General features: G+C 38.6%; 1 protein-coding gene across 2 annotated transcripts in view; it reads right to left on the reverse strand.

The window, feature by feature from the left end:
- The window catches only part of CD2AP (CD2 associated protein), an 85,027-nt gene that overhangs the window by 16,359 nt on the left and 42,973 nt on the right, over nt 1–25,695 (reverse strand). For both annotated transcript variants that reach the window (XM_087776997.1, XM_087776998.1), the window contains exons 4-11: nt 23,663–23,763; nt 19,070–19,190; nt 15,934–16,118; nt 12,198–12,306; nt 8,122–8,213; nt 5,630–5,734; nt 3,088–3,124; nt 2,645–2,707 (exon numbers count right to left, since the gene is read on the reverse strand). In XM_087776997.1, the coding sequence (XP_087633123.1) occupies nt 2,645–2,707; nt 3,088–3,124; nt 5,630–5,734; nt 8,122–8,213; nt 12,198–12,306; nt 15,934–16,118; nt 19,070–19,190; nt 23,663–23,763 (813 nt within the window). The remainder of the gene's footprint in view (nt 1–2,644; nt 2,708–3,087; nt 3,125–5,629; nt 5,735–8,121; nt 8,214–12,197; nt 12,307–15,933; nt 16,119–19,069; nt 19,191–23,662; nt 23,764–25,695) is intronic.

Consider the following 25,695-nt stretch of genomic DNA (forward strand, 5'->3'; position numbering starts at 1 on the left):
TCCTTTACAGTTACTGCCCTTACAGGGCAGTAAATCAGTAAACTGGGATGAAGAGACTGACCTTCAGCTTTGACTCTTTCCATCCTCCCCTCCTATGACTTTGCTTTTAACCAAGTATTGGTCTAATGTAAAATGCTTACATAGGCTATGGATTTGGGGGTAGGGTTGGAAACTTGCTTTAGCTCCGTCCCAGCCGAGTGCCTGAACTGCCAGGTCTACGACTGACTGCCTTCGGACAAGTCCTGCAGCCGCTAAGTGTCAGCCCTCCAACCATAAAACAGGAAAACACCGATTTTCTTTCACAGGAATACTTGGAAGTAAACAGATCATAGACATACTTCTGCAAAAAAAACCTCATCCAGGGCAGAATTGTCTTCCTGCTTTGGGACATTTGAACATTAGGGGGAATTATGAACAAAAAACCTAAACGGGTTGTCATCAACCCTTCCAGTCTCTCTTAGTATTGAGTTAAAAAAATAGAGCACTGCAGTAGTGGAAGGATTTTGCCACATGATGGTGCTGACTGTCCTGTGTAAGACAGCCTGTTAACAGTGCTAGCCGCTTCTGCCTACTGATTCTATATGCAAGATTTAAATTTTAAATGGCAAATAGCAGTTAGTATTACTGAAGATCAATTAGCTTTATTTTAGCTATGCTGAACACAAGCTGAGAATTATGCCTTTTCATTAAGAATAAGTGAGTTCATAATCAGGGCAGGAAAAATGCTGTCATCAGATCGTATTCCTGACTTATCATCTGTCAGTTTTCCTTCAGTTACTCCCACTCAAAATCTGCATATAAAACCCCTCCACAGCTAAGTGGAAAAAGTTAATACCAAAGGTCAAGATTCACCATGAGCACAGAAATCAGATGATGTTGCTGGACAAAACGGCATGCTTCTTTTTTGGATTTTGCTCCGCTGTGAAAAAGATAAGGCTTGGCTAAAAATGAGAGGTTTAATAATGGAAATAAAAATACTAATCTGAAGACATTTACACTGGACAAAAATTTCTACATGGTATCACTAAGTGTCCTTTACTATAAATACAGAAATACTTATAGGAGCACTGCTTTTAATTTTTGATCAATTTTTGATTGCAACTAAAGGCAGATTTACTAGTCTCCCAATAGGCATAAAAAAATGACATGGTTTGATGGCTTGTGATTAGAGCTGCTCAATTAATATTTTTTTGAAAACTCATTACAGTACAATTTCATACTTAATTAATTTAATCACTAGTATCAACATGGTTATTTTTCCACAAGTAAAACTGCACTGACAAACGGGCATTTCTTCTAGTAAAACACTACTGCTATCTAAATAAGTAACTTTTAAGACCAGACCTTCAACTGAATACAAGACAAACTTTTCCTCCATCATTTCCTGTATCACAGTAAAGGACGGTTCTCTACCTTACTTAATTTTTCAGAAGCTTTCATGTTCCTAAGCATTTTGGATGGTGTCACTCAATATTTTTTTTTTCCTATATTCCTCCACTAACAGTTGAACTCAACCATGCAAAGGTTAACACCACAGTACAAACAGAACCAGTCTAAAATTAAACTTACTTTAGTTAAATAAACTTAAACTTATAAAAAGCCAAGTGATCACAATTTCTAGAATCATACAGTTGATCTCAATTCACACCTGAAGATACTGTTCCAACAGATAAAAATAATTTGTTTGCTCACATGCAGAGGAAACATAGCTGATTTTAACAAGTACTCTTCATATGAAACACCTGAGAACATGCTTGGTTTAAAATCCGGGTTATAAAAACTGCCCAAGGAAGCCAAGAAACCCACCGAGCAGGCTCAGCTGTCAAAATGCTGTTTAGCCACGGTCAGGCACAGCTCACTATTCAGAGAACAGAGTATGTTTTTGTAATATGCTTAAGCTACAGTAACATCAGAATTTCTTCTTTAAGACCCAACCAGCATGTTTGTTTAAGCTTCTGACTTTTAAACACAATCAAAACAGTTTAACAGTTTGACTTGGCAAGTTTTTCAAATATGAAAAGAAGCCTTTTAGAAATGTGTTTGAGTGGTAGTAGTAGCTTTTCTTCTAAAAAAAGGCGTCCTTTAAAATTTAGGAATAAAGTGGTAAACATAGCCAAATTCTGTGGAACTGGAAAACATGGAATATAGCAAGAATTAACAGGACAAGAAATCTCAATTTCTGAGCACTGTGACTGTAACATCTGTCTAAGGAGTGTTGTAACTGTTCGGTGTATTTCTTTCAAAAATATTTTCCATCAGAGACTGATTTCAGCCAAAACATTCAGAAGCAGCAGCAAACGTTTTCATTTCTAATAACTCACTATTGCTATTCAAAACTGCAGTCACCATCACAGAACTATTAAATGAATTCAATAGTAACTATGTTGTTATGCAGTGCAACCAACATTTTTCAGAACGTAATGCAATAACAAGAAATACACGTTTCATAGAAGTGTCGTTTTTCTAATCGCTCTAACGACATTTCCATAACATCACAGACACGACAACTTCAGTAGATGGTATCACTAGAATCTGTATGATGTCTTCCAAACAGGCACCTATGGCACAAAGCGGCCAAGCTAAAAATTGTAACTCATTTACAAGAGCATGGTCCGAAATTCACTATGAAGGAAACTGGTCTCACCTTTTTCTTCAGGCCTCAAAGAAGGGAATTTCTTCTCTCCAGTTGGCAATTCAGGTTTTGGAGCTGAATGCAAAAACAAACCATAGACATTTTTCAAAGAGCTTTAATTATCTTAGTCACTAACTAAAAATATGACATACACCAATTTGTGTTTATATTTTCTCCTTTGCAAGGAGTGTAATACCATTTATAAACACTCATTTGAGTCCAGCAAACTGTAGGCCTGCATTAAAATGTTTCCAAAGTAGGCTCCATCATAATTTTGAAAAATATATAGCAGCAGCATAATACATAAAGCATAAAAAGTAACCTCTAACTGTGACTACGGGTGGCTGTATTACTAGGAAATAAAAAGCCACTTCTGGATTTTCTTCTGAAGTCAGGCACCGCTTCTGAAATGTAGTATATCCTCAGACACGTACCACCATACATATACTACGTACCTGGAGTTTTAACTGGAGGTGGAGGCTTCTTTGGCTTCTGCGAAATAAAATTTTAAAAAAAAGTCAAATAAATAAAGATATTCTCTATCGAAGACAGACTTATTTGTGTTTTGTTTTGCATACTGTAATGTCTAGCTTGTTTACTAGCTGATTTCAAAGTATTTCACAAAGGAGGCAATCAATTCACAGGCAGGAAACACAGGGACTGGAGTAATTCCTCTGGTATCTCCCAGACAACCCGTTGCAAAAACAGGAATAAAATGCATGTTTCTTCAAATCAGATTGGTGCTTCAGCAACGTGCATAAGCAGTAGAAGCACAAAGAACTAAAAACTAAGAATTACATCTTTTCTAGTCCAAAGAATTGCTCTGATCACACCCATTCTAATTTCAATATGTAAACCTCAATCTGAGTTGGTACAATGCAAGTTTAAAGGAGTAATCAGGCAAATTTTTGAACCAAAAACGGTCACTTTCACTGAAAAAAAAAAAGTTCTAAATTAAGTATCAGAAGAACTATTTCAATTAATTGACTTTTAAATTACAACAGTGTAAAAGAAAAAGCAGTTAGCAGTGTTTGCAACATAAACACTACAGTTAAATGAAAAACGCTGTTTTGAGCTTCCTTTATCACTGTATATTTAAGTGGGAAAGGTGGACAAACTACTCTAGCCATTAAAAATTTACAAAGTACTACAGTGCCACAGTCTGTACAGTGAAAATAACTCTATTAAAAATGCAGTCACTCATCACTTTCCTTAAACTGGTAAAACTGAATTTTAATTTGAATCTCTCTCCTGTTGAGGGAGTACTGGCACTGCTCAGGACAGACATCTCAAGCCACCTCATCCTCAGAATCTGATTCATGAAAATGCTCTAGAAGAGGTGCCTTTGTGGTTGTGCTAAGGACAAGACTCACTGATTAAAACGATCACAAAAGCCTACAACACCACTTGTTCTTTATACAAATACTGCTGAAACCATATGGGCTCCGTCTAATATAGCCCCCTCCAAAAGTGGGCTATGTAGTGGGTATTTTTGAAACAGTTGCTATGGATGGATTTCACTTCTGTGCCCCTACTGCTATTGAATAAGCTCTTTCTAATGCAGAAGGATTTTATTCTGACAAGTAAAATGTAATTAAGCGAGCATGAAAGCCCATGTTAAATTCCTTTCTCTAGTTCCAGAGAACACAAAAGCTAGTGAACTTAAGTAACAAGACCGTATTTTCTTTCTTTCCCCAAAAAGCAAATACATTATCCAGCTGTGCAGCACTGCTGCCTATATCAAAAACAATTACACTGAGAGTTCAGCATCAACATTATACACTCAACATCATACAATTCTGATCTGCGCTTTTATTAAGTCGATATCAAATAGCTGATTACAATAATCAGCCATCCAATGCCTTGAACTTCAAAGCTGCTCAGTGCAAGGTGAATCCCTGTACTGTGACACGCTACACAAAGCGGAATAAAGGATCAAAGCAAGGTCTGTCTACAGGAAACATTGTTTATGGTAAAAGAATAATTTTTTCTCTCTCTCAAGGGAGCAATTCTGTATTTCAGAAGAGTGATACTACCCACCCCTCAAATCAAGTCAGCCGTATGTTATAGCATTTATGCCATCCTTGAAAAGCTGAGGATCGATTTGAAAAGAAAGCGCTGACTTGGTGTAACTAGATGTTCTGAGTATGTTAGGTAACTGAGGCTAAATGCTAAGTTAATAACTATCTGCAAGGTTGTATCTAGCAATCCTCTGTGAATGTCTCCAATTTCAGACCAAACAGCACTAAAGTACCATGAAACTCAAACTCTGTTCTGCTGAGATACAGGCTTCAACATTCAGATGTCCTGATCCCGAGCTGAATCCATCCACCTGGGGATGATGTACGTTTGTGAATTAACACAGCCATCTTCGCTACACAAACTTGTCAGAACCAAAATATCATACTAATCTCCACAAAAAAATTGTAAGATAAGAACCAAAATTACAAAACAAAGGAGTACCGCATGAAAACATGGATTTCTATAAGGTAGCACGAGCTGGTGAAAAAATTATTTCTAGATCCCACTCAAAGATTATCCTTCATGCACTGCAACCTACTGGCAAGTCTTAACATGGAGAAATCCCAGTCAGTCCCACAGGGGTCATTCAGCATTTTGCAGTTATAGTTACTTACAGGACTACAGATGGAAAAGATGCACTGCTTATCTCCTTTCAAAACAGTAAGGGTTTAATTCAGTAATCAGTTAAACATAACACCATGTTATCAGAACTATATCCTTTTCTATGACGTAATCATCCTCATTAACTACAGTTAATCTCGAAAAGCACATCTCAGTTTAATATTTAAGGAGAGGTTTAACACAAACATTAACCTTTAAATCTTTCTTCTTTGATATAGCTAATACAAGATAGAGTTAAAAACTACCACAGTTGCATTAATATTTTAAGCAGCATAATGTGCTCTGAAGTCTTTTATTCCTTGCATTTCCATCAATACTTTTTTGTGATACTAAACGATACACGTAAGAACTTACAGGGAAGTCTTTGTCAGACTCTTGTATTTGAACAGCAAAATTATCTGGGAAGACTCCCTCTTTACCATTGAGTTCTCCTTTCCACCAGCCTGGCTCTCCAATGTCCTAAAACAAACAACAGAACACTTCAATCAATATTTACTTCTTCCCCAGAACAGATACAGTTACAGGAACAACGTTTTTGCTTTTACCCACAATATAAAATAATCATTTGTCTGAAATATCACATTTATAAGAAGAATAACGTAGCCAACTTAACAAGGGGAAATCGCTACAGATCAGACCAGGTTTGGTCACTTTTTGTTTGTTGTCTAAAAAGCAGGATGAAATTATATTACATCATATATAAGATAAGGGTATAAGGATAAGATCTGCAAAGGGAAGGAAAGCACATAAAACCAGTTATGACCCAATGCACAACATTCAATATTCTTGACTTCCTTGATCAGCAACTTATTCAGTAAATACGTCAAGTGCCATTGAAGTAACACACAATTCTACTGAATAAAAGTGCTTCTGATGTGATTGATCAGGTCCGCTGGTCTGAAAAGGGTGAAGAAGCAAAAGAATATACCCTACTGAGGAAAAAAATAACCACATTAAGACATAAGGAACAAAAAAAAAAAAAAGGAGAATTAATTCAGTGGCACAGAAATCCATTACATGATCTTACAGGATCGAGGCCTTAGTTTGTCCATAGCAGAAAGTATGGCCTTATCTGAATATTTTAGCAGCATAAACAACAGCTTTCCTCTTTGCCTCAGATCCAAAATACTGCAAATGTCACTCCTCCATACAAATCCAAGCCGATTACTGCTGACACGTGCCACTGTTAGCAGCACCAAGTAGTTCATCCCAAAGTTCAGTACACAACACTGACAACTCAGCACTCGGTTCAGCTGAGACACTGAATAGGTAAAGGAGAGGGGGAAAATAAAATATCAAATAAAATAATAAAGTAAAATAAAAAATAAATAAAAAATAAAAATAAAAAAAATAAAAAAAAAATCCCACCCCACATTAAACTAAAGGAGGAATAGACAAGAAAAGGCCTGAATAGGTGATTAGTGCTCAAAGTAAACATTTGCTAAAGTTTTCTTTCACTTCTTCCTCCGTCACCCTTTCAGTTAAGTACTGTAGAGTTCAATTTCTGAACAGGGTGCAGTCGTGAATGGGATAAGGCATCTATTGCTAAACTTAATTTAGACAGTGCTGAGGTATGCTCGAAAGTCAGAGACAACTTCACGGAAAACGATCATATGCAGAACAAACAGAAAAGAAGTGGCCAAGGGGGACAGGCTTTGCACAGTGTATGTGCTAAAAGAAAAATACCTTAACGCTTGGCAAGATCTGGACTGAGTCAGCCACCTGACAGAAACATCAATGTACTCAGACTTCAGAAGATGGTTTTGGAGGGAGAGCTCTGCTCTGGATAACTCTTCTTTCACCCCAGTTTGGACCAGCATATGCTTTGGGTAAATTGGTTTAAAAGGACAGAGAGACAAGAGATACAGTGAAGATAATCCCCTGGGGCGAGGGCTGTCACGTTTAAAAGAAGCGCCTTCCATAACTACTCTTTTCCACTGTAGTTACAGTCAATAATACTGGTAATATCAATTTTCTTGTTAAGAAAAGTGGCCGTCTTTTCCATAAACTTAAAATCCTCCTAAAGAAACAAAGTGTTATTTTTCTTCTGCAACCTTCTGAAGGCTGAAAACAATATAAAAGAAACTTTCCCTTTTTTTAGGCAAGTTGTGATTCCTTAATATAGCAGCATGTAAACAGTAACTAACAAGAGACTGCAGAGTACTGCAGGAAAATTAAGTATGGGTAGGCTCATTTCTTGCTAAAAACCATCTCTGTAACAAGATGACCTTTCAAAAAGGTGTTTTCAATATTCAACACAAACAGAAACATTCAACTAAATAATCATCTTTCTCTAAATAGCCAGACAGTATCATTAACTTCTGTATGGTTATTCTGAAATACCAAGTGTCTCTAACACCTGGACTTCATTCTCCTACTGAAAACATTTGCTCTTTTTTTTTTTTTTTCCCCACAATACCTGGATCAAAACCAGTTAAGTACAGAACTTAATTTCTCACCTTTTGACACGATAATACTTCCCAATCACCACCTCTGGGTCAGCCTGTTGTATCACCAGAGAAATAGTACAACAAGTTCTGAAGGTAAAAGAGCTATTTGCAAAGCTTTTCCAGTTTCCTCACTGAAAAGGCATTTGGTACTGGGAACTGATACTGATCTGACTGGCATTTGAGGGATCCAAGATAACATCCCACTCTGGAATGATCCTTAAGGACATCTGTATCTCCACCAAGTGTAGAAGCAAAGAGTTGACCCTCACATGAGGCAAATCAGTCTACAGGAATATCCACTTCAACAGACTCTCCTGCTTTCACATTTCACACATTACCTACTGTAAAAAACCCACAAAAGCTATATAAATGGTTAAAGCAGATCGAACATCTTACCTTACTGATTATTTGAATGATCTCGCCTTCTTTAAAGCTGAGTTCATCATTTGAGCCTTCATAGGAAAATACTGTCCTGCAATATTCCTTGGCTGAAACAAAGCAGCACAATTAACTACATTTGCATACCATGGGTAGTAACATACATAATACCAGCTCACTTATGCTGTCCGAAAGGAGAGTTCAGAAATTAACACTATAATTATACTTCCCTTCTAGACACCAGCCATCTGGGACTGCTTTGCAAATGTTCATTGTGTCATTCACATCACAAGAAAAATAAGATTATATATTTACAGAGCAATGAAGAGAAATCTTTGTGAAGTCAGTAGTTTAAGCTCTAAAACATTTTTTCCACAACAGCAACTTAATTCCAAGTACTCTGACTTCAGAGGGAGAAGAGAGGAGCCTACTCAGTTAAAATTGTAACAGCTTATCTAATCCTCCCCATAGCATTATATATTCATTTTTGAGCTACTTTAGACAAAAATGGTTTCAAGCTTTTTATTGTTTATAGGATATTTTCTCAAAATTGATCTAAATTTCAATTTGCAATCCTAATTAAATACATGCAATCGTTTCAAGGTGACATCCTTTATTAACATGTACAATTACAGAAACTTCAAATACCCAAGCAGCACATTTGCTGAAATTCTGCAGTGAAATCGAGTAACGAGTAACTGAGGCAAAGGAATTCCTTGGCTAAGCATCTGAAACCAGCGCTCATCTGAGTGATCAACTCAGACAGTCACAGCCTCTGCTGCCAAAGTAGAAAGAATAATTCCAGTTCAATAACTAATTAATGATTTCAGGTGAAAAAGCAGGACAATCTGTTGTCCTTTTCCATGCTAGAACAAAAACAACGTGAGAAAAGCCAAAATACATTAATATAGAAGTCTTGATTGCAAAGCATTTTTTACACCTTTTTTAACCCCAGCACATTTAAAATAATTTAAAATAATTTAGCAGATAAAAAGGCTGGATTTCTGGCTCTGACAGATTAAGGAAGAGGAAGCAAACAAAAAGGACTCTAATGTGCTGCCATAACCTATCAGGTATTTGGCACTGACAACACGCACAGGTGAGCAGCTTCGTCAGCCCCCAGTTAGAGAGTAGCACATCATCAAGTCACTGGGGTCACCTGCAAGTCTTAATGACTGCCTTTTGCTGCATGGTAAGAAAATAAATGAGTGAGATGCAGTTGAATCTTTTTGTTGTTTTATTTTGTTTAATCAAGATACAAATCTTTAGTTAAAAGAAATGCACAAATTGTATTCATAAATAAAAATCTACCTTGGTCAGTGACAACCACTTCGTTAAAACGCAAAAGTATGCCAAGCTTAAGAGATAGATATATATACAGGTATCTATATAGATATACATAGATATGTAACCACATGAGTAATCCTAGGTACAAGAACTTGCATTATTTTACTGCCTTATCTAATGATCAAAAATGCTCAACTATAGATTGTCTGTATTGTGGTTTGTGAAAAATTACAGAAACATAAGCAGAACCATGTCAAGGAGATGAATGTTTAAATCAAAGTAAAAAAAAAATTCACACCGACTTAAAAAAAAAAAAAATTCAACAGCACACTGCAAATACCTATCAAATTCAGGGACTTTATTCATTACTAATGAATAAGTGCAACACAAGTGTAATACGTTTCTATACATCCTGATTCAGTAAAAACACATGCGTTTCCTTACTGCCTGGGGATTTGGCCAGGATAGCTGAACTACGCAATCCTTCCCTTCTCTCCTCCTCCTCCAAGCGCTTCTCCCCTCCTCGTGTACACCAAGTCCCACAACAGACAGAAAACCGTGCCAGAAAGGGCACCTTTCTCTCTGCTCCAGCTGCCAGAAAGGCTGGAGCCAGGGAGCCCTGCACCCCGCAGGCTGCCGTGGTCCCCCTATGTGCCAGGCTGCGAACCCCAGCAGCCAGCACCGCCCGAGAAACCCAGCCACGTACGTTAAAAGTATGTACAATTTGCCACTTCAGCATCTTATTTTGTGAGCCTGATACTCTGCCAGGAGTTAAGATGAAGAAAGAGTCCAGTTTAACTTTCTAGCATTTAAATCTAAGACGGTATTTACAAAATAGTAAATCTGAACTTCAGTAAATATTTTTAATAAAAGGTAGTTTAAAACTGTATCTTTTCCAAAGACTGGGGACTAACAATGCAGTAGCAGGAATCACAGATGCTGTATTCTAACCTAATGGGGGGAAAGAGTGGTCAAATTGTGATTATTTTATTTTTTAAACAAAATATTTTTACATACTTGCACCAGAGGCCAAAACAAGCTTCCCAGAAATAGCAGCACCACACCACAAAATAAGCCACACCAGTCTAAACATTTTAGAGATCTCTGTTTATTTGCTAACATATTGAACACAGTTTATGCTAAACTTGCTCTCTCAAAACTGAGCACGATATACATAAACTATAATATGGTCTATATTAAAATAAAAATATTAAGGAAGAAACCCAAGCTTTCTTCCAAAGGTTGTAAGATGTTCTTAAATGGTGTCTATAGGTATTATCTACTGGTGTTCTCCTACAGCATCTATTTCTACCATATTTAAGTTCCTCTCTGACATATTCATTTCTCTGGGGAGCAGAGACTCAGCATGACTACTGGATTACTCCAATTTCTATGCTCTTAGTATGAGATGCACCTGAGATTATGAAAAGAGCTACATACTGAATGTTCTGAGTGTTCAGTACTGAATGTTCAGACTTTTTAGGCAGACTTGGGTTAATTTTTATGCAAAATTTTAGACAAGTCAAATTTCACAATGCTCAGGGCTGCACATTGGCTTGCTGGCTTTTATAGCAATAACACTGGAAGAGCTTAAAAGCAAGATCCCAAGAGCATCCCAATTTTGAAGTTTAGTAAAGATTTTTAAGTTGCAAGTAAGCATCAACTTTCGAATGCATTGTACATAAATTTTTGATACATGTTTTGCAATGGCAGAACTTAAGTATTAACTACTCTCAAGCCATTACATCAAACACTTCTTGACATTAATCAGCTGTTTGTAAACATGGCAATGTTATTTATAGCTATCCAATTCAGTAAAGCCAAAATACAGCTAAAACGGCATGGATGCCCTATATACTGCTATAGGGCTCTGACTAACAAACCTGCCATTTCAAGTGCCCTGTTGTGCTAGATTACACAACTCCTGAACACAGGCAAAAGGCAATTGTCGTAGTCTTCTTATTTCTGCAAACTATGCATTCCATGTCAAACAACCCACTTACACTAAAATAAAGTATTTCCACATAAAACAAAAATATACTTGAAATTACAATACAGAAGTCAAAAAAAAAGTCTGCTCTGGAACCAGGCGAAATGAGCTGTCTACGCATCACATAATTGAAGTTAATTTTTTATATGGAGTTGGCCCTCCCACAGGATGTTTTGGGTTGACTTAAAAATATCTCTCTAGATAAAACTATGCAATTTGGTAGTTAGATGAAGTCACAAATTCTTAGTGATAATAAAAAAATAAAAAAGAAGTTATTATAAACAGAATCACAATGGAACTGGATTATCTAGGGAACAGACTTCAACAAAACATAAGCATGAACTTTCTGATGCAAGAAACTTTGCATACAGTTATGACCACACACTAGCAACGACACGGTAAATCCTGATCCTAGAGAGTCACTTCTCTAGGCTAGGGACAGAAACTGAGTTAGGGGACTGTTCCATAGGAATAGATTTCCAGCATCCCAGCTGAACACTAAAAGCTAGGCAGAAAGTAAGTCAGTTTGAGCACGTCAACGTCACAAATTAATGCAAAGGAGCTGCTGCAATAAAACTTCATACCCCAGCCTTATTTTGTTCTGGGAGACAACCCTACAAATGTTTTTGATTCATTTTCCACAGAAATGCAAGCAAAAAAAAAAAATCCTTCAGACTCTTGCATTTGCGTAACTCTTCAAAGGTACAGAACACAAAACCCCCATATACACAAAAGTATAACGCAAAAAAATGTGACAATCAAATACTTCTGTAGAGAAGATTACCAAGTAATAGATGTAAAGTTCCATCAGCCTTACCTTTTGGTTTACTTTCAGCTTCTGATTTTACTACTTCTGATGAGTTTTCAGTTTTTGTTGTACTGGGAAAATGAATTAGCTTTGTTCCAGGGGGATGGTTAGGTGATGGCTATATGAACAAAAGAGAACGTTGTTAACAAAAATTCATTGAGTTTTACTTTTGATTAGGCTACGGGACATACTCAGGCTTTCAGTAGCTGAGATGATGGGAATGACCATCTCCAAGAGATTCAATGAGCTTTCCCATTAAGTACTTAAATTACTGTATTTACTTCATTACAGCCACTGCAATTAGAATTTTATGTACCAAATAAAGACACGGCACAGCTTTCAAACTGGAAACCCATCTCAGGACATTGCCAGATACACTTCTGCAATCATATTTCAGCAGTTCCAAGTGTTACTATTCCATTATCCTGAAAATTGCCTCCTCCAGCCCAGAACAGAGGCAGTTATTTAACAGGTCTGCTGAAAGTAACTCACTGACCATGCTTACTTTGCACTGGAATAAAGCAGGAATATTCAGTAGCCATACACCACCTCAGCAGAAGACGCAATCAGGTTTTAACTGCTCAGACAAACGTAGGAGCACATGAAAGCCCGTCCCAGCTTCCCTTCACTCTTAGCGATTTGTACAGAACAGAACCAGAACAGATAAATGTCACTAGAGATTTCTCCTGAACCAAAAAAACACAGAGGCATTGCAACCGGTAACAAGATTCAGAGTTAACATCTAACCAAAATAATTGTTCCAATATTATTTTTTTTTCCCCCAGGAGGCTTACTGAGCTGCCAGAAAGATTCAGACAGCTTCAGCTGCAGCCACTTCTTCACAGCCCTATGAGCTACAAACACAGAACATGATCTTACAGTCAGTACTTACCTGAGCAGCCCTAATAGTGTTACTGACGTGAAAACTCCCATTGCCTTTAGTTACTCTGTTCATTTTCATTTACAGTTAAACTTTGCAGACTTTCTACTGCCAGAGGAACCAGACCTACTGTCCTTAAAACCAGATGATGCCTGTGGGCTGGTGTTTGATACCTCTGGCATACCATAGAGGAAGCCACGGTCACTTGGGATGTTCTTGGAGTACATATGCAATTTAACTCGCTCCTAAATGCTATATGAAGGAAGCACTAAAATAACCCACCTATGAGATTAAACAAGTCCATCCAACATGGAAATAGTTTCTACATTTCCCCCTTCCAAAATGAGATGCAATTAGAAGTGCAAGAGGGGATATAAATAGCCTGAGCCCAGGCAGGATGCTGGGACCAGCTGAAACCTCTCTCTCTCCTGCAGGAGCATATATACTCTTGAGCGCTTCAGATACATCAGTGCTCAGCCTTCCTGGGCTGAACAGTCTCCCAGTTTTTCCCAAGGGAAAAAAAGCCCTCTCTGCTCTAGAGTTTCCTGATGATGGCTTTTTTCTTTACCGGCTTAGCGAATGCCCTTCCAGCATCCCTCCATCTAACTCCAAAGCCAGCTGAGCACAATTCCAAAGAAGCCATCCATTTTTGCAAGACCTTCATGAGAATTATCTCCCTAGGGCTCTCCAGGTTGTTCTGTAAGTCTGTCCACCTTTGGGATGACTCAGCAACAAGCATAAGTAGAAAATGAAGTGCTAAACTCAACTGTTTATTTCATTGTCTTTAAGCTATACAAAACTGTTTTCTCACTTCATTTCCCCTCTTGCTGAGAAATGGCCTACAACTATCCAGACAAGCCAAGTAACAAAACAGAGGGCCAACATATTTTAGTGTTTATACACAGTCAAATAACACAATTCAAAACGTCTGAGCAGATTTCACATTAATTGAACACACTTTAGACAGGCTCTTTATAGTCCCAAGTTACAAAGTAGGAAGTAGGGAAACACACGTTTGAACAATCTCATGACAAGAGAGCAAACTGAAAGCTAGGTCCTGAAGCGCTAGTCTAACAGCAGTCACACGAAGATGTAGTGATCCCACAGACTCTTACTTCAAGGGATAAAGCCTCAAGAGAACCAAGGAAAATCAACATGCCTTCATAGAATCATAGAATGGTTTGGGTTGGAAGGGGCCTTTAAAGATCATCCAGTCCAACCCTCCTGCGATGGGCAGGGACATCTTCAACTAGATCAGGTTGCTCAGAGCCCCGTCCAACCTGACCTTGAATGTTTCCAGGGATGGGGCACCCATGACTGCTCTGGGCAACCTGTTCCAGTGTCTCACCACCCTCATCATAAAAAATTTCTTCCTTATGTCCAAGCTAAATTTACCCTCTTTCAGTTTAAAACCATTGCCCTTTGTCCTGTCACTAAAGACTTTGGTAAAAAGTCTCTCTCCGTCTTTCTTATAAGCCCCCTTTATATACTGAAAGGACACAATAAGGTCTCCCCGGAGCCTTCTCGCCTCCAAGCTGAACAACATCTTCCTTAGAAGATAACATTCCCCAAGCCTTAAACAGAAGGCGCCACTGCTGTAACTTTCATTTTCTGAATCATCTGATGTTTTGACTGGACCAGAAACAAAGAGGACACACACCATGTCTACAGGTGGATGAGCACTGCTACAGAGGGAAACCACATTCAAGGAAGTCTCTGTCCCTACCCTCTTCCCAGGGACTCACCCCACCTTTTGCACTACACCATTCCAATTATTTCCATAGCAGCGGAGGAAAGCAAATCAGTCAGCAAAACAGCATTGATGACCATAACCCACCGACAAAAAATTGAAATTGGACAAAGGTTGTAAAAGCTCTCTTTAATTGATCACCTGAGTAAAAACTGAAACACTGGATTATCTCAGCTTCCTTTAATTTATCAAAAGCTGAAAATCCACACATAAGCTCCTGGTACAAACAATGCATAAGTTCAAGATAAAGGACTGAGCATCGCTGTTCTGCTTCCAAGGGATAAGAGCATTCTCGGGTTCAGATCAAAATAAAACTCAAAATAAAGGAATTTCGCTATCATCACATTATCTGCTCTCTCCTAAGCTTTCAGTTTGACATAGAAAATAAAAGCGCTCCTTTTTCCATTCATAAAAAAGGGGGAAAAGAAAATGAAAGAGGATGCAAAATTGCAGAACAGTATTTTTCAGGCTTACAGAATCAGCAGTTTATGCAGCTCATTAACCTATGACATCACCAAAGCCAAAAGCTTTGGAGCATTGACTGAAGGACATTTACATTGGTAACGATGGCTGACACCTAGAACAGCAACTTCAACATCCACCAAAACTTGGAAAAAAAACCCAAACCAAAAACTAAAGAAACCCCCAAGTATTCCTTGTTTTAAAGGCCAAGTTTAACTTGTATAGGAAGATTTAACAGTCTTATCCCAGATTGTATACAAAGTCTGTTACAAAGAGAACTCCGAGAGACCTTATACTGTAGATGTGTTTGAAAAGTTATTATGTCTTACACCATATGGCTTTGAAACGACAATTTTTATATCAGCTTGGTTTTCCCTCTCTAATGTTTTAAATACCAAGGCATTTGAATAGACCTTTTGGAATCAATGTTAAATATAAAACTTACTATGAAAGAAGTTTGAGGGGGTTTGTTTTGTTTTGTTTTATAGGCAAGAGCCCTATGAGATGATTATGGCCTGATTATGGAACAATATTGACAAATTTTAAAATGGCCTCTGTATTCAGCATCTGTAAGATAGTATGTCTTCAGATTCCATGTCTCTTAAATTATTTTTACAGGAAACCCCAAAATAACAATATGAACTGATACAAACCTTATCTTGCTTTTTATCTTCTGATTCATTACTGGGTAATCTTGACTTAAGTTTCACTGAGCCTTCTTTAAAGATATCTCCAAACCCAATACCTCGGATTTTCTTTGGCTGTGCTGGTCCAGATCCAGGTTCACTCCCATTTCCTGGAGAGACCACAGGTGAGGTAGGACCACTAAAAACAGACTCTGAAAGTAAAAAAAGAAAGAACAAGTTGATTTAATATCTGGAATTTTTTATTTTGCTTTTCTAGAAAAAAAAGTGGAAGTAACACATCTGTGTGCACTGCTCTTGCCAAACAGCTTTTCCAGTAACATTACTGTAGCTGTAATATCTCTCACTTGTTCTAGTTGTATATTTAACATAAGATCATTTTAAGTGACACCAGACTCTGGCAACTAAGTCATTAGATCACCCATATTTCTTGCTATTTCAATTATCACTCAGGCTCCACAGTCTGTTAATGTCAATGTTATGTTTTCCATTAGTTTTATGAAACATTGCTTAGGCATTCTCTGAAGAAGTGTTTTTAGTCCAACATTTAAAAGCTTGTCATTTGCACAGCTATAGCTGCTGAAAGCAAAAATCAATAAAGGTCCATAATGAGTCCTACCATGTTTCAACAGCCACAGGACAAACCAGTGTATTTCAGTAGTGCAGTGATGCCTCTCAAGGCACCAAAGTGAAATTTTCCTATTGCTCAAAATACACTATCAAAAATACCTGAAAAGCTTCTTGCAAATTTATTTAAATAGCTTTTTAACCTGATAACACTTAAAACCTATTTTAAATGATTAAATATATTAAATCAGATACAGTTGTTTGAGATTAATCGCTGGTAGATAACAAGTATTTAAGATTCTTTAAATCTTTCAGTTTTAGGGGACAACATTTCTCCACCCCCAAAAAATGTAGTTCAGAGAAGAGCTTAATTTAGGTGTTAGGAGCTTTTAAGACTTTTTTTTCTTTTTTAAATTTTTAAGTTACAGTCAAATCTGTTAAAACCTACAAACTAGTATTCATGGGCAAACTATTTCCATGTGCAGAATTCCAGGAGATAGTCATGCGAAAATAGGCAGCTTTTATAAACCAAATTCAAAATAGCCTCCCCATCTTTTAGCCTTTCAGTTAAATTTTTCCCAGTGTATGCATGGCTAGTAATTGCAATAAAGATTAAAGCCTCTTCCCTGAACCATAAATGTAAGGGGTTTGACAATACCACAAAGTTACATAGCCTCTTGACTTCAGTTTCTCACCTTTCCTCAACTAAGTTATTCTCCAGTTAGTTTTACCCCTCTTCGGTATCTAAAGGATAGCTAGAGATTTCCTAGAATCCTAGAATGCTTTGGGATGGAAGGGACCTTTAAAGGCCATCTAGTCCATCCCCCCTGCAATGGGCAGGGACATCTACAACCAGATCAGGTTGCTCAGAGCCCCATCCAGCCTGGCCTTGAATGTTTCCAAGGATGGGGCATCTACCACCTCTCTGGGCAACCCGTTCCAGTGTTTCACCACCCTCATCAGGACAAATTTTTTCCTTCTATCTAGTCTGAATCTACCCTCCTTTAGTGTAAAACCATTACCCCTTGTCCTGTCACAGCAGGCCTTGCTAAAAAGACTATCCCCATCTTTCTTGTAGGCCCCCTTTAAGTATTGAAAGGCTGCAATAAGGTCCCCCCACAGCCTTCTCTTCTCCAGTCTGAACAACCCCAGCTCTTTCAGCCTTTGCTCATAGCAGAGGTGTTACATCCTGCTGATCATTTTTGTGGCCCTCCTCTGGATCTGTTCCAACAGGTCCATGTCCTTCCTGTGCCAGCTTCTCATCATTGACGAAAAAAGTCCAGGTTGCATGGTTGAAAGACCATAGCTCAGTGAACGGGGCATTTACTGTTTCCCGGGAGTGCAAAAAGAACTAGCAGATGCTCGAGATCCTGACTGTGAAAGCACGGAGCATTAAATGTAACCCCTGGGGGTGTGAAGGGCGGATAACCGTAACTTGCTAGTTACTGACAGAAAATACAATTACTTCAAATTACTGTTCAGTCCCACTGATCTCAGTGTTCAGGAATTAAGACCAACACATACCCATTTGTAAATTCATCTCACCAGACCCCACTAAACTTAGTGAACTTGACCTCCAAGGAGACAGCCACTGAGCTGTTTGGGACTGCTCAAGTCAAACAACTCTTGTTTTACACTACTGCAATTATGTCCACAATTTGCCAAAAAAAAAAAAATCTTCTTTCCTGTCTCTCAGCAAACCCTTGTTAGAAACAATCAATACAGAACATCTTGTAAATGAGGGTGCACATTATTACAAGCAGAAAAATAAAATATCACTTCTTCCACTTGAACATTACACAGCTGACTTTAAGCATCTATTAACTCACATTAAGATGCTGTTCCCAAAGAACACTCCCATTCCAGCAGTATCATATCACAAATCCCCAGTCCTCAAACAGGTCTTCACAGACAGAATGCCTCTAAAGTGCAGTTTCAGGGAACAAAGTAATTGCCTGCACAGCATGCACCTGCCTGGCACCACTCAACGACGCTCCGCCACAGACCGTCTGCTTCTGTCCGAGCTATACAGTCATAGCCACAAAGGAATGGCTAAGTGTAAACACTGCCTTAAAAACATTTTATTGTTAGATTCAAACACAATAAAGAACTACGGCCCCCTTCCCAGGATTCATTTTAAGCTGAGGCTGTCTATACTGTTTTGACTCAATTCAAGTTTTAAATTCTCAACTGACATGGATAAACGCTTAAGTTTTCCATGTTAGAGAACTCATGTCTGTGAGAATAAGACTGAAAAAAGCTACTACACAGAAGAATAATTTTACATCCAATACTAAAAAAAAAGCTCGACTCTGAATATGATAAAATTTCTAGTGATAAAATGCAGAATATACATTTGCAAGATCAAAACCTTGACTGCAATTTTATTAGAAGTGTACTGGGAGCAAGACAGGTTTCACACTCGGCATCAATATTTTCTAGAATGAAATTAAATACTTACCATTCTTGGGAAGCTTGAATTCTTTACAACTTTTGTTGTACCACAACCATAATACTCCAAATTATACCTGAGATCTAAAATGACTTTGCTAAGGATTTACAACAAACAGAATACCACCTGTGTCATCCAGAGCGTCCTGTGTTTCTCCATCATCCGTCAATTCCAATTCTTTCACAAAGTTTGAAGGAAACAATCCTGCCTTGCCATTCAGTGTTCCACTCCACCAGCCTTCCTCCACCTGTATAGAAATATTTTGCACATTACCAATAAAGCAAAAGGAAATTTCTATCAATTCCATCCATACTTCACCTATAAAACTCTACAAACAATTTTGGGAGAGTTCAAATGGCCATGATTTCTCTTTAAAGAAACCTGCCAAAGATGTAGAAACAGTGGGCAAAAAGAAGAGCAAGAAAATGATTTACTGTCACTTCTATCACCACAGCAGTGATCCTGAAACACGAGACTAGCCCTATGCCAGTTAATCCAGAAGAGCAGCAAAATGTTCATCAACTTGTTCAAGGTAAGACGGAACAACAGGCATTACACATCTAACAGAAGAAGAAAATACTAAACTGTTTATGGAATAAAGATGCAACTTTTAGCCTGGCTTTCTAAGGAAATTTTTATGTATTCTTGTTGTCCATCTGTCTTTTTCTCTGTCTGGCCCAGTTTCCACCAGTCTTATTCCCACTGGCCTCGTATCCGTTGAACAGCTTCAAACAATTTTGATCAAAAGACACAAGTTTCAAAGATATAATTTCTACAGATCATGTCGAGTAGAACAGAGAAGAGTCGTTAAGGACATCACAGAGTAATGGAAAACTAAGCTGTCCCTTCCTTCTAGCAGGAGGCAACTGGCTGAACAGCATATGCCTAGCTCTAGATGTGTTAGAAGGTACAGATACTTTCCCATCAGAGCTGGCCAGCTGATGAAGGTGGCCGAGATGTACAAGGATTTTGTGGTGGCACACAGCAGTCCTAAAGGGCAGAAGTCTGTTGGATGCCAAATTTCGTTGGCTTTGCTATTCACAAAACCTCATTTTTGCACTGGAAATAAACCCGTTCAGGAATTAGGGAACATAATGACTCTAATGCTCAGTTATGTGCTCGGATTCCTGGTGTGTCATTTACACTGCAATACTCCAAAATTTAATTGAACGTTTACCAGGAATACCCCACAGTCCAAAGCAGGACAAGCAAAAGCTGGGCATGCATAGGCGACAGTGTAAAACAATGCCAGAAGACCGAGTAAGAATTGTGCTCTTCACATTTATGAACAGTTTTCAAAATGTCTTAAATAAATTGCTTGTATTTGCCTAATGAGCACCATTTTAAAACTATAACTAAGATGAATTTTCAAAATGTTTCAGTTTAATTGCTCTGCTTTGGGGCTGGAAAGCTGTTTTTAGATAAGAAAGAAATAACAGGGGGGAACCAACCCAGCAGTTGTTTACATTATCTTTTTTTAGCCTTGTTTTGTAGGTCACTACACCTGACACACAGGCATAGTTTCTAAACACTAGCCTACCTCCAGGCAAGCAGAACGCATGCAAAACCTGGCAGCTACAGAGACAGACAGGCAATGAAAAGAGCACTGTTATTTTTAAAGACATCCTGGTGCTCAAAAATAGCTTTGCTGTGGATGGTTCAAATTCAGAGTCTGGTCTTCTGAAACAAATTTTAAGCATAGATTACTGACAAGTGCTGACCAGGCTCCAGCACCTCGTGCTTCACATAATACATTACAGAAAACTAAAATTCAAATGTCTTGACTCACCAAGAGCCATGAGAAACAGACTTTTAATGCTTATGATACAGAAAGCAACTCAAGCATCCGTTTATTCTTCTGCCAAGAAATAAGGTCAGTAAAGCACTTTACAGACTTGCAAGGCAAAGCGATGCCAGTTCAGAGACAGTCAGGAATAAAACAAAAATTTCTTCGGCGTACTTGCTTCAGCCTCCTCATCACACTGTCTTTAAAAAAAACTGACTATATAAAAACTATATTACCAGAGAAGGTATCTTTAATCGACATTAAAACACAGGTTAAAAAAGTTCTACACGCTTTGGTGGACAGCATCTGTGCATCTCTGGGCACTAGCAACACAGATGACAATTTCACAACTCTTACCTTCCATTTCAAAAATCTTACCACGATACAATTTCCACAAGAGGGAGTTACAGCTCTGGTACACACATCTGTACTTTTTTTGAGTGTAAATCCCATCAACTTACTTCTATAAGATGATGAAAATTCAGTCTTTAAACAAGGGGCGGGGGGGGAAGGCTGAAACAAGCAGTTTTGCCAATCTGATTTTTTTTTTAATAAAAACTCCACTAATGGAGTCATATGAATTTCAATTATGCTTGATAACACAGCATGCAAATACTACAAATATAATACTACAAAAATAAATCTGCTATTTAGCACTGCATCTGACAGGAGTGTGGGGAAGATAGAAAGGAGAAACAAAACTTTTACAGCAAAGATACAGTTATCACGTGCACTTCATGCGTGTATTTTGCATGCAAAACCCACATGTTCTGTAAACAAAAAACCCTGCGGATTCAGCCAGCACATAGCACAAGGGCCTTCTTCCCTAAAAGCTACTTCTGATCCTTGTAGCCTGCTCTCTATTGTTCAATATTAGCCATTTAATTTCCATCTGCTTCCATCTTTTATTTCACGATCAGTAGTGTCAGTTGGAACTACTCAATTTATGAAAACAATTGCAAGGGCTAAATATGGAATTATTCTCAGGTAATTGGTAGAACTGATCCCCCTGGGGAGCTGACTTTACCTTATTTTCCCTATTAAAAAAAAGGGACCAAAGCATCTTTCCTTGAAGTAACTGTTACGAGTTACCTGCATAAATATAAATAGCACCTTTTATATATAAATGGAAGTGAGTTGTCTCACAGTAGTGAAGACAAGTTACCTACGACAAGTTATCCCAGCATATTGCACAACCAATGGATGGTATTTTCTACCATTCTTCACATTTCTGGTCCATCAGTACAGTTTTGTGAAGCAGAGCTAGCCTACACCCGTCAGGTCTATTCTACACCATCATAAAAACAGTGTGCAACAGCTCTGTGCTAATAGTTAGCCACAATATTTTTCTACCTAGTAGCATTTGCTTAAAAAAATCGATTAACAGTTTTTCTCAGAAATAGCAAAGGCTGGGCACTACAAATAAGTCTTTTCAAGTCATTAGGAAAGGAAGAAGTGTGGGGACTGACCCCCAAAAAATTGAAAGAATAAAATAAAATCTATGTTTCCCTTAAGAAACCAGATGAGGAAATGCTTTGATCTTTTTATTCTATTTGGCTACTTGGTCATCTCTGATACACCCCTCCCAAAATAGTTCCATATGTTGACACGTGCGACGTGAAACAGAAGCATCCACAATGGTTTACTGCACATGCTACCTCTTGTAAATGCTTACGTTGGACCATTCAAAGTCATGACTGCCGTGTACAGGCACTATCCACAAATTAAACCGGTGAGGTTATCCAGGAGCACTCCTTTACAAAACACCCACACACAGTGGTATTTATGAAACTGTGATTTTCGTGAGCAGGTTTTACAAATCACTTCCTCTGTTTATTCAAAGAGAACAAATTCTAGAAGTCATTAGTGCAAATGCATCTAAAAGCATAACTTTTTCCTTGCTAGGAGAATGGAAAAGTCCTTCCTGGCAACTGTCGGGATCCTGGAGAGTTAGCACTCTGTTCAAAAGAGGTCATGCACACGAACAACACAATCTCATACGGCTACTTAAAAAGCACCAGCAGACACATGGCGAGCATGAAAAGTTCAGCCTTCTCCTTCCCTCAGGCCCTCAGGGAGGTCGTAAGAACAGACGGCACCAGTGAAGGTCAGAGCATGCCGTGCAGAAGTTCTCCACCTTAGTTCTGAAAAAGTTCCTCCCACAATTGCTCTGGTCTTTTCCGCAGGTTCGCTGACAGATTTCACTCTTGTAAGAGACGCTCTTCCCACATATTCAAGCCTCCCACAACACAAGTTGCTATTGAACAGACCAGATACCAATGAAGGACGTAGGTAGGAAAAGATAGGGAAACCCCCACCTCAAACCCCCACTCAAATACATAGGGCCATTGCCATCAAAGTCTGAACATCAAGATGTATCTTTAACTGTATTTCTTACCCAGTGGAAAAGGAAGGCAATAGAAATAATAACATGTTGTTGAGTGCATTTGTATGCTCCATATTTTTGTGCAAGTGGGTTGAAATATATTGTACTACAGGTACAGGCTCCTCCGCTGAATACTGTTACTATTAGTTTAAAGCTTCAAAGAGTTTGCAAGAAAGCATGAAACTGGAAAATCAAGTCAAATAACATTTTTCACATAAACCAAGTTAGAGTATGTCAGCTTAAAAGCAACTGGTCAAAAAGTTTTAGCATAAGCATCCTAAAAACAAGGATCACATGGACAGGGCCGAAGAACTGTACAAGTCTTTCAAAAAAGGAATCTGTGTAACAAACAGATCACAGTTTATTGCTGTGATGATCAAATACTTCCCCTACATATCTAGGGGGTTAGGATTAGATCCTGAGAGAAAGAACTCCTAAACTATTAGTTTTAGCTTCAGATATGCTACTTCCTATGCTGTTTTTCCAACATCCTTGTAATTCAATTTTCGCCCCGTAACGAGACGATCGGCTCTGTAAAACAGCTTACCTCTTCATTGATGTCAATCACATCCCCCAGCTTGAGTTCCAGCTCATCCTCGTTCTGCGGGACGTATTCGAAGAGCACTTTGCACTGCCGCTTCTTGGACCCTGATTCAAGAGAAATGGCAAAAGTAAGAATGCTTGCAAAGGAAAACTAGTTTTTCCTCCACTCAACTCCTGAGGATCAAATTTGACCAGAACACCCATAAATCATCCCAAAAAGCTATGTAGCGTTTGCTGCTCGTTTTCCAGTTTGCTTGTGTCACTTGAGGCTAGTGAGCTGTATCTTAGACAGAGCTTGAAAACCATGGAGCTTCACAGACTGCCGATTACAAACAAACACACACTACACTGCCAATTACCAACATGCTACAAAAAAACATGTTGATACAAGCAAGTCAGATAAATCCCCCAGTACAATGATTTTCAAGCTATTTCCTGACTAAAATCTGCAAGAATGACAACTGCTGCCAGTTGCAGTGTTAACACTTGCTTGGAAGAAAATGTGCAAGTTTGAGCCTCCAGTCTTTAAGGAATCCTGAAAGAAATAACAAGTGTTTTGTCCTGCACAACACTAAAGTGCCGATAGCCTTTCCGCCGTCTAACAAAGACCTTGCTAACTACAGGTCTGAGGTAACGCTAACATTTGCTCAGCTCATATTTCAAAATCCAAACTCATTTTTATCCACGAATGCAAAAGACCTCCCTTTTCTCAGTGCCACCATGGAGTCAAGAAATTCAACCTAAGCTTCAATTAGCAGTGTTTGACAAAGGCAAAATTAAAGTGCAGTCTTTAGATGTTTGCCACATATCATTAAAGCTCTGCATGCATTAAAAAGACAAAATGACATTCCGAGAGGGGAGAGCATTGAAGCGGCTTCCAACAACCCCTCCAGCCAGAGTGGTGTGAACCCACGATTGCCCAATTACTCTGCACATACCCTGGAGTGATGCTACTGCTGAACCCAAAGAGTTTAGGCATTTCTCCTTCAAACAAGAGGCCATGCCTTCAGACCTTTTCCACAACAGAGGAGCCAGCACGCTTTTGAAGGCAATTGTCATCCTGAGCTATGACCCACACATGCTCCCTCTATCCTCCTCAAAAAGAATTTGCCTCATCTAAGTGAAAATATGATTCAAAAAGTTGAAGTGGTAAAGCTTAAGTTTGTAGGATCTGTATAATTTCCATACTCTCTCTTATACTTTGCACTCCTTCCACGCTCAAGCTTCAGCAATTAAGATTAGCTGGGTAAAAACATTTCAAAACACAGATAGTGCCTCCAAGATTGATCCTTTGTTATTATAGCAGCGTTGAAAGTCCAAAGTCAGATGTTTAGAAGACTGCCACACCCAGCGCCCTCAGTACAAAACATACCAGGCACCTACGTAATATTCGGCCTCTAAAATTTCTGAGAGGGGGCTCACCAAATCAAGAATTTTCTACATGCTGGTATATGGTCTCTGCTCTAAAGAGCTTAGAAGGGGCATGAAACAAAGAAACCGAACGTATGAAGCTCTCTGGGTTATTTCTAATAACACAGTTGCCGATATAATACACCCTTCTTTTAACTCCACTGAAACTCATAGATCAGCCAAGAGGGATTGTTAGGTTAACAGTAATTGCAATAAACGGCTCACTGGCCTTTACTACCTCCTACAGCGCTTTCAGGGCTTCTCCTCTGTAGGAGATGAACCGATACTGAAAAAAAAAAGGCAAATTAAAGTCATGGCCATTTGGTATAAATCTGATCTCGGCATTCCTCTTTATATTGTAATTCTATCTAAATGGGGAAAAGGGGGAGAAAACAATCCCACCGATGCATTTCACATCCAGAACTCTCTCTCACCTGAGGTCTGTTTTCAGTGATACCCAGTTTAGGAAGTACTGCTTTCCAGTTTTGAAAACCCCCAGATTAACCTAGAAAGCTAACCAATCTGCTCAGAAAACAACACTCCAGCTTCACGTGGTGTCGCAGGACCACTGGGCTGGCAGCCCCCAGGCAATTCTGTCCGTTTCCAAAACAACTTGTCTGGCTTCAG

This window comes from Nipponia nippon, unplaced genomic scaffold, assembly GCF_047370975.1.
Source record: "Nipponia nippon isolate SJK-2023a ecotype South Korea unplaced genomic scaffold, ASM4737097v1 scaffold_4, whole genome shotgun sequence".
NCBI classification, from domain to species: Eukaryota; Metazoa; Chordata; class Aves; order Pelecaniformes; family Threskiornithidae; genus Nipponia; species Nipponia nippon.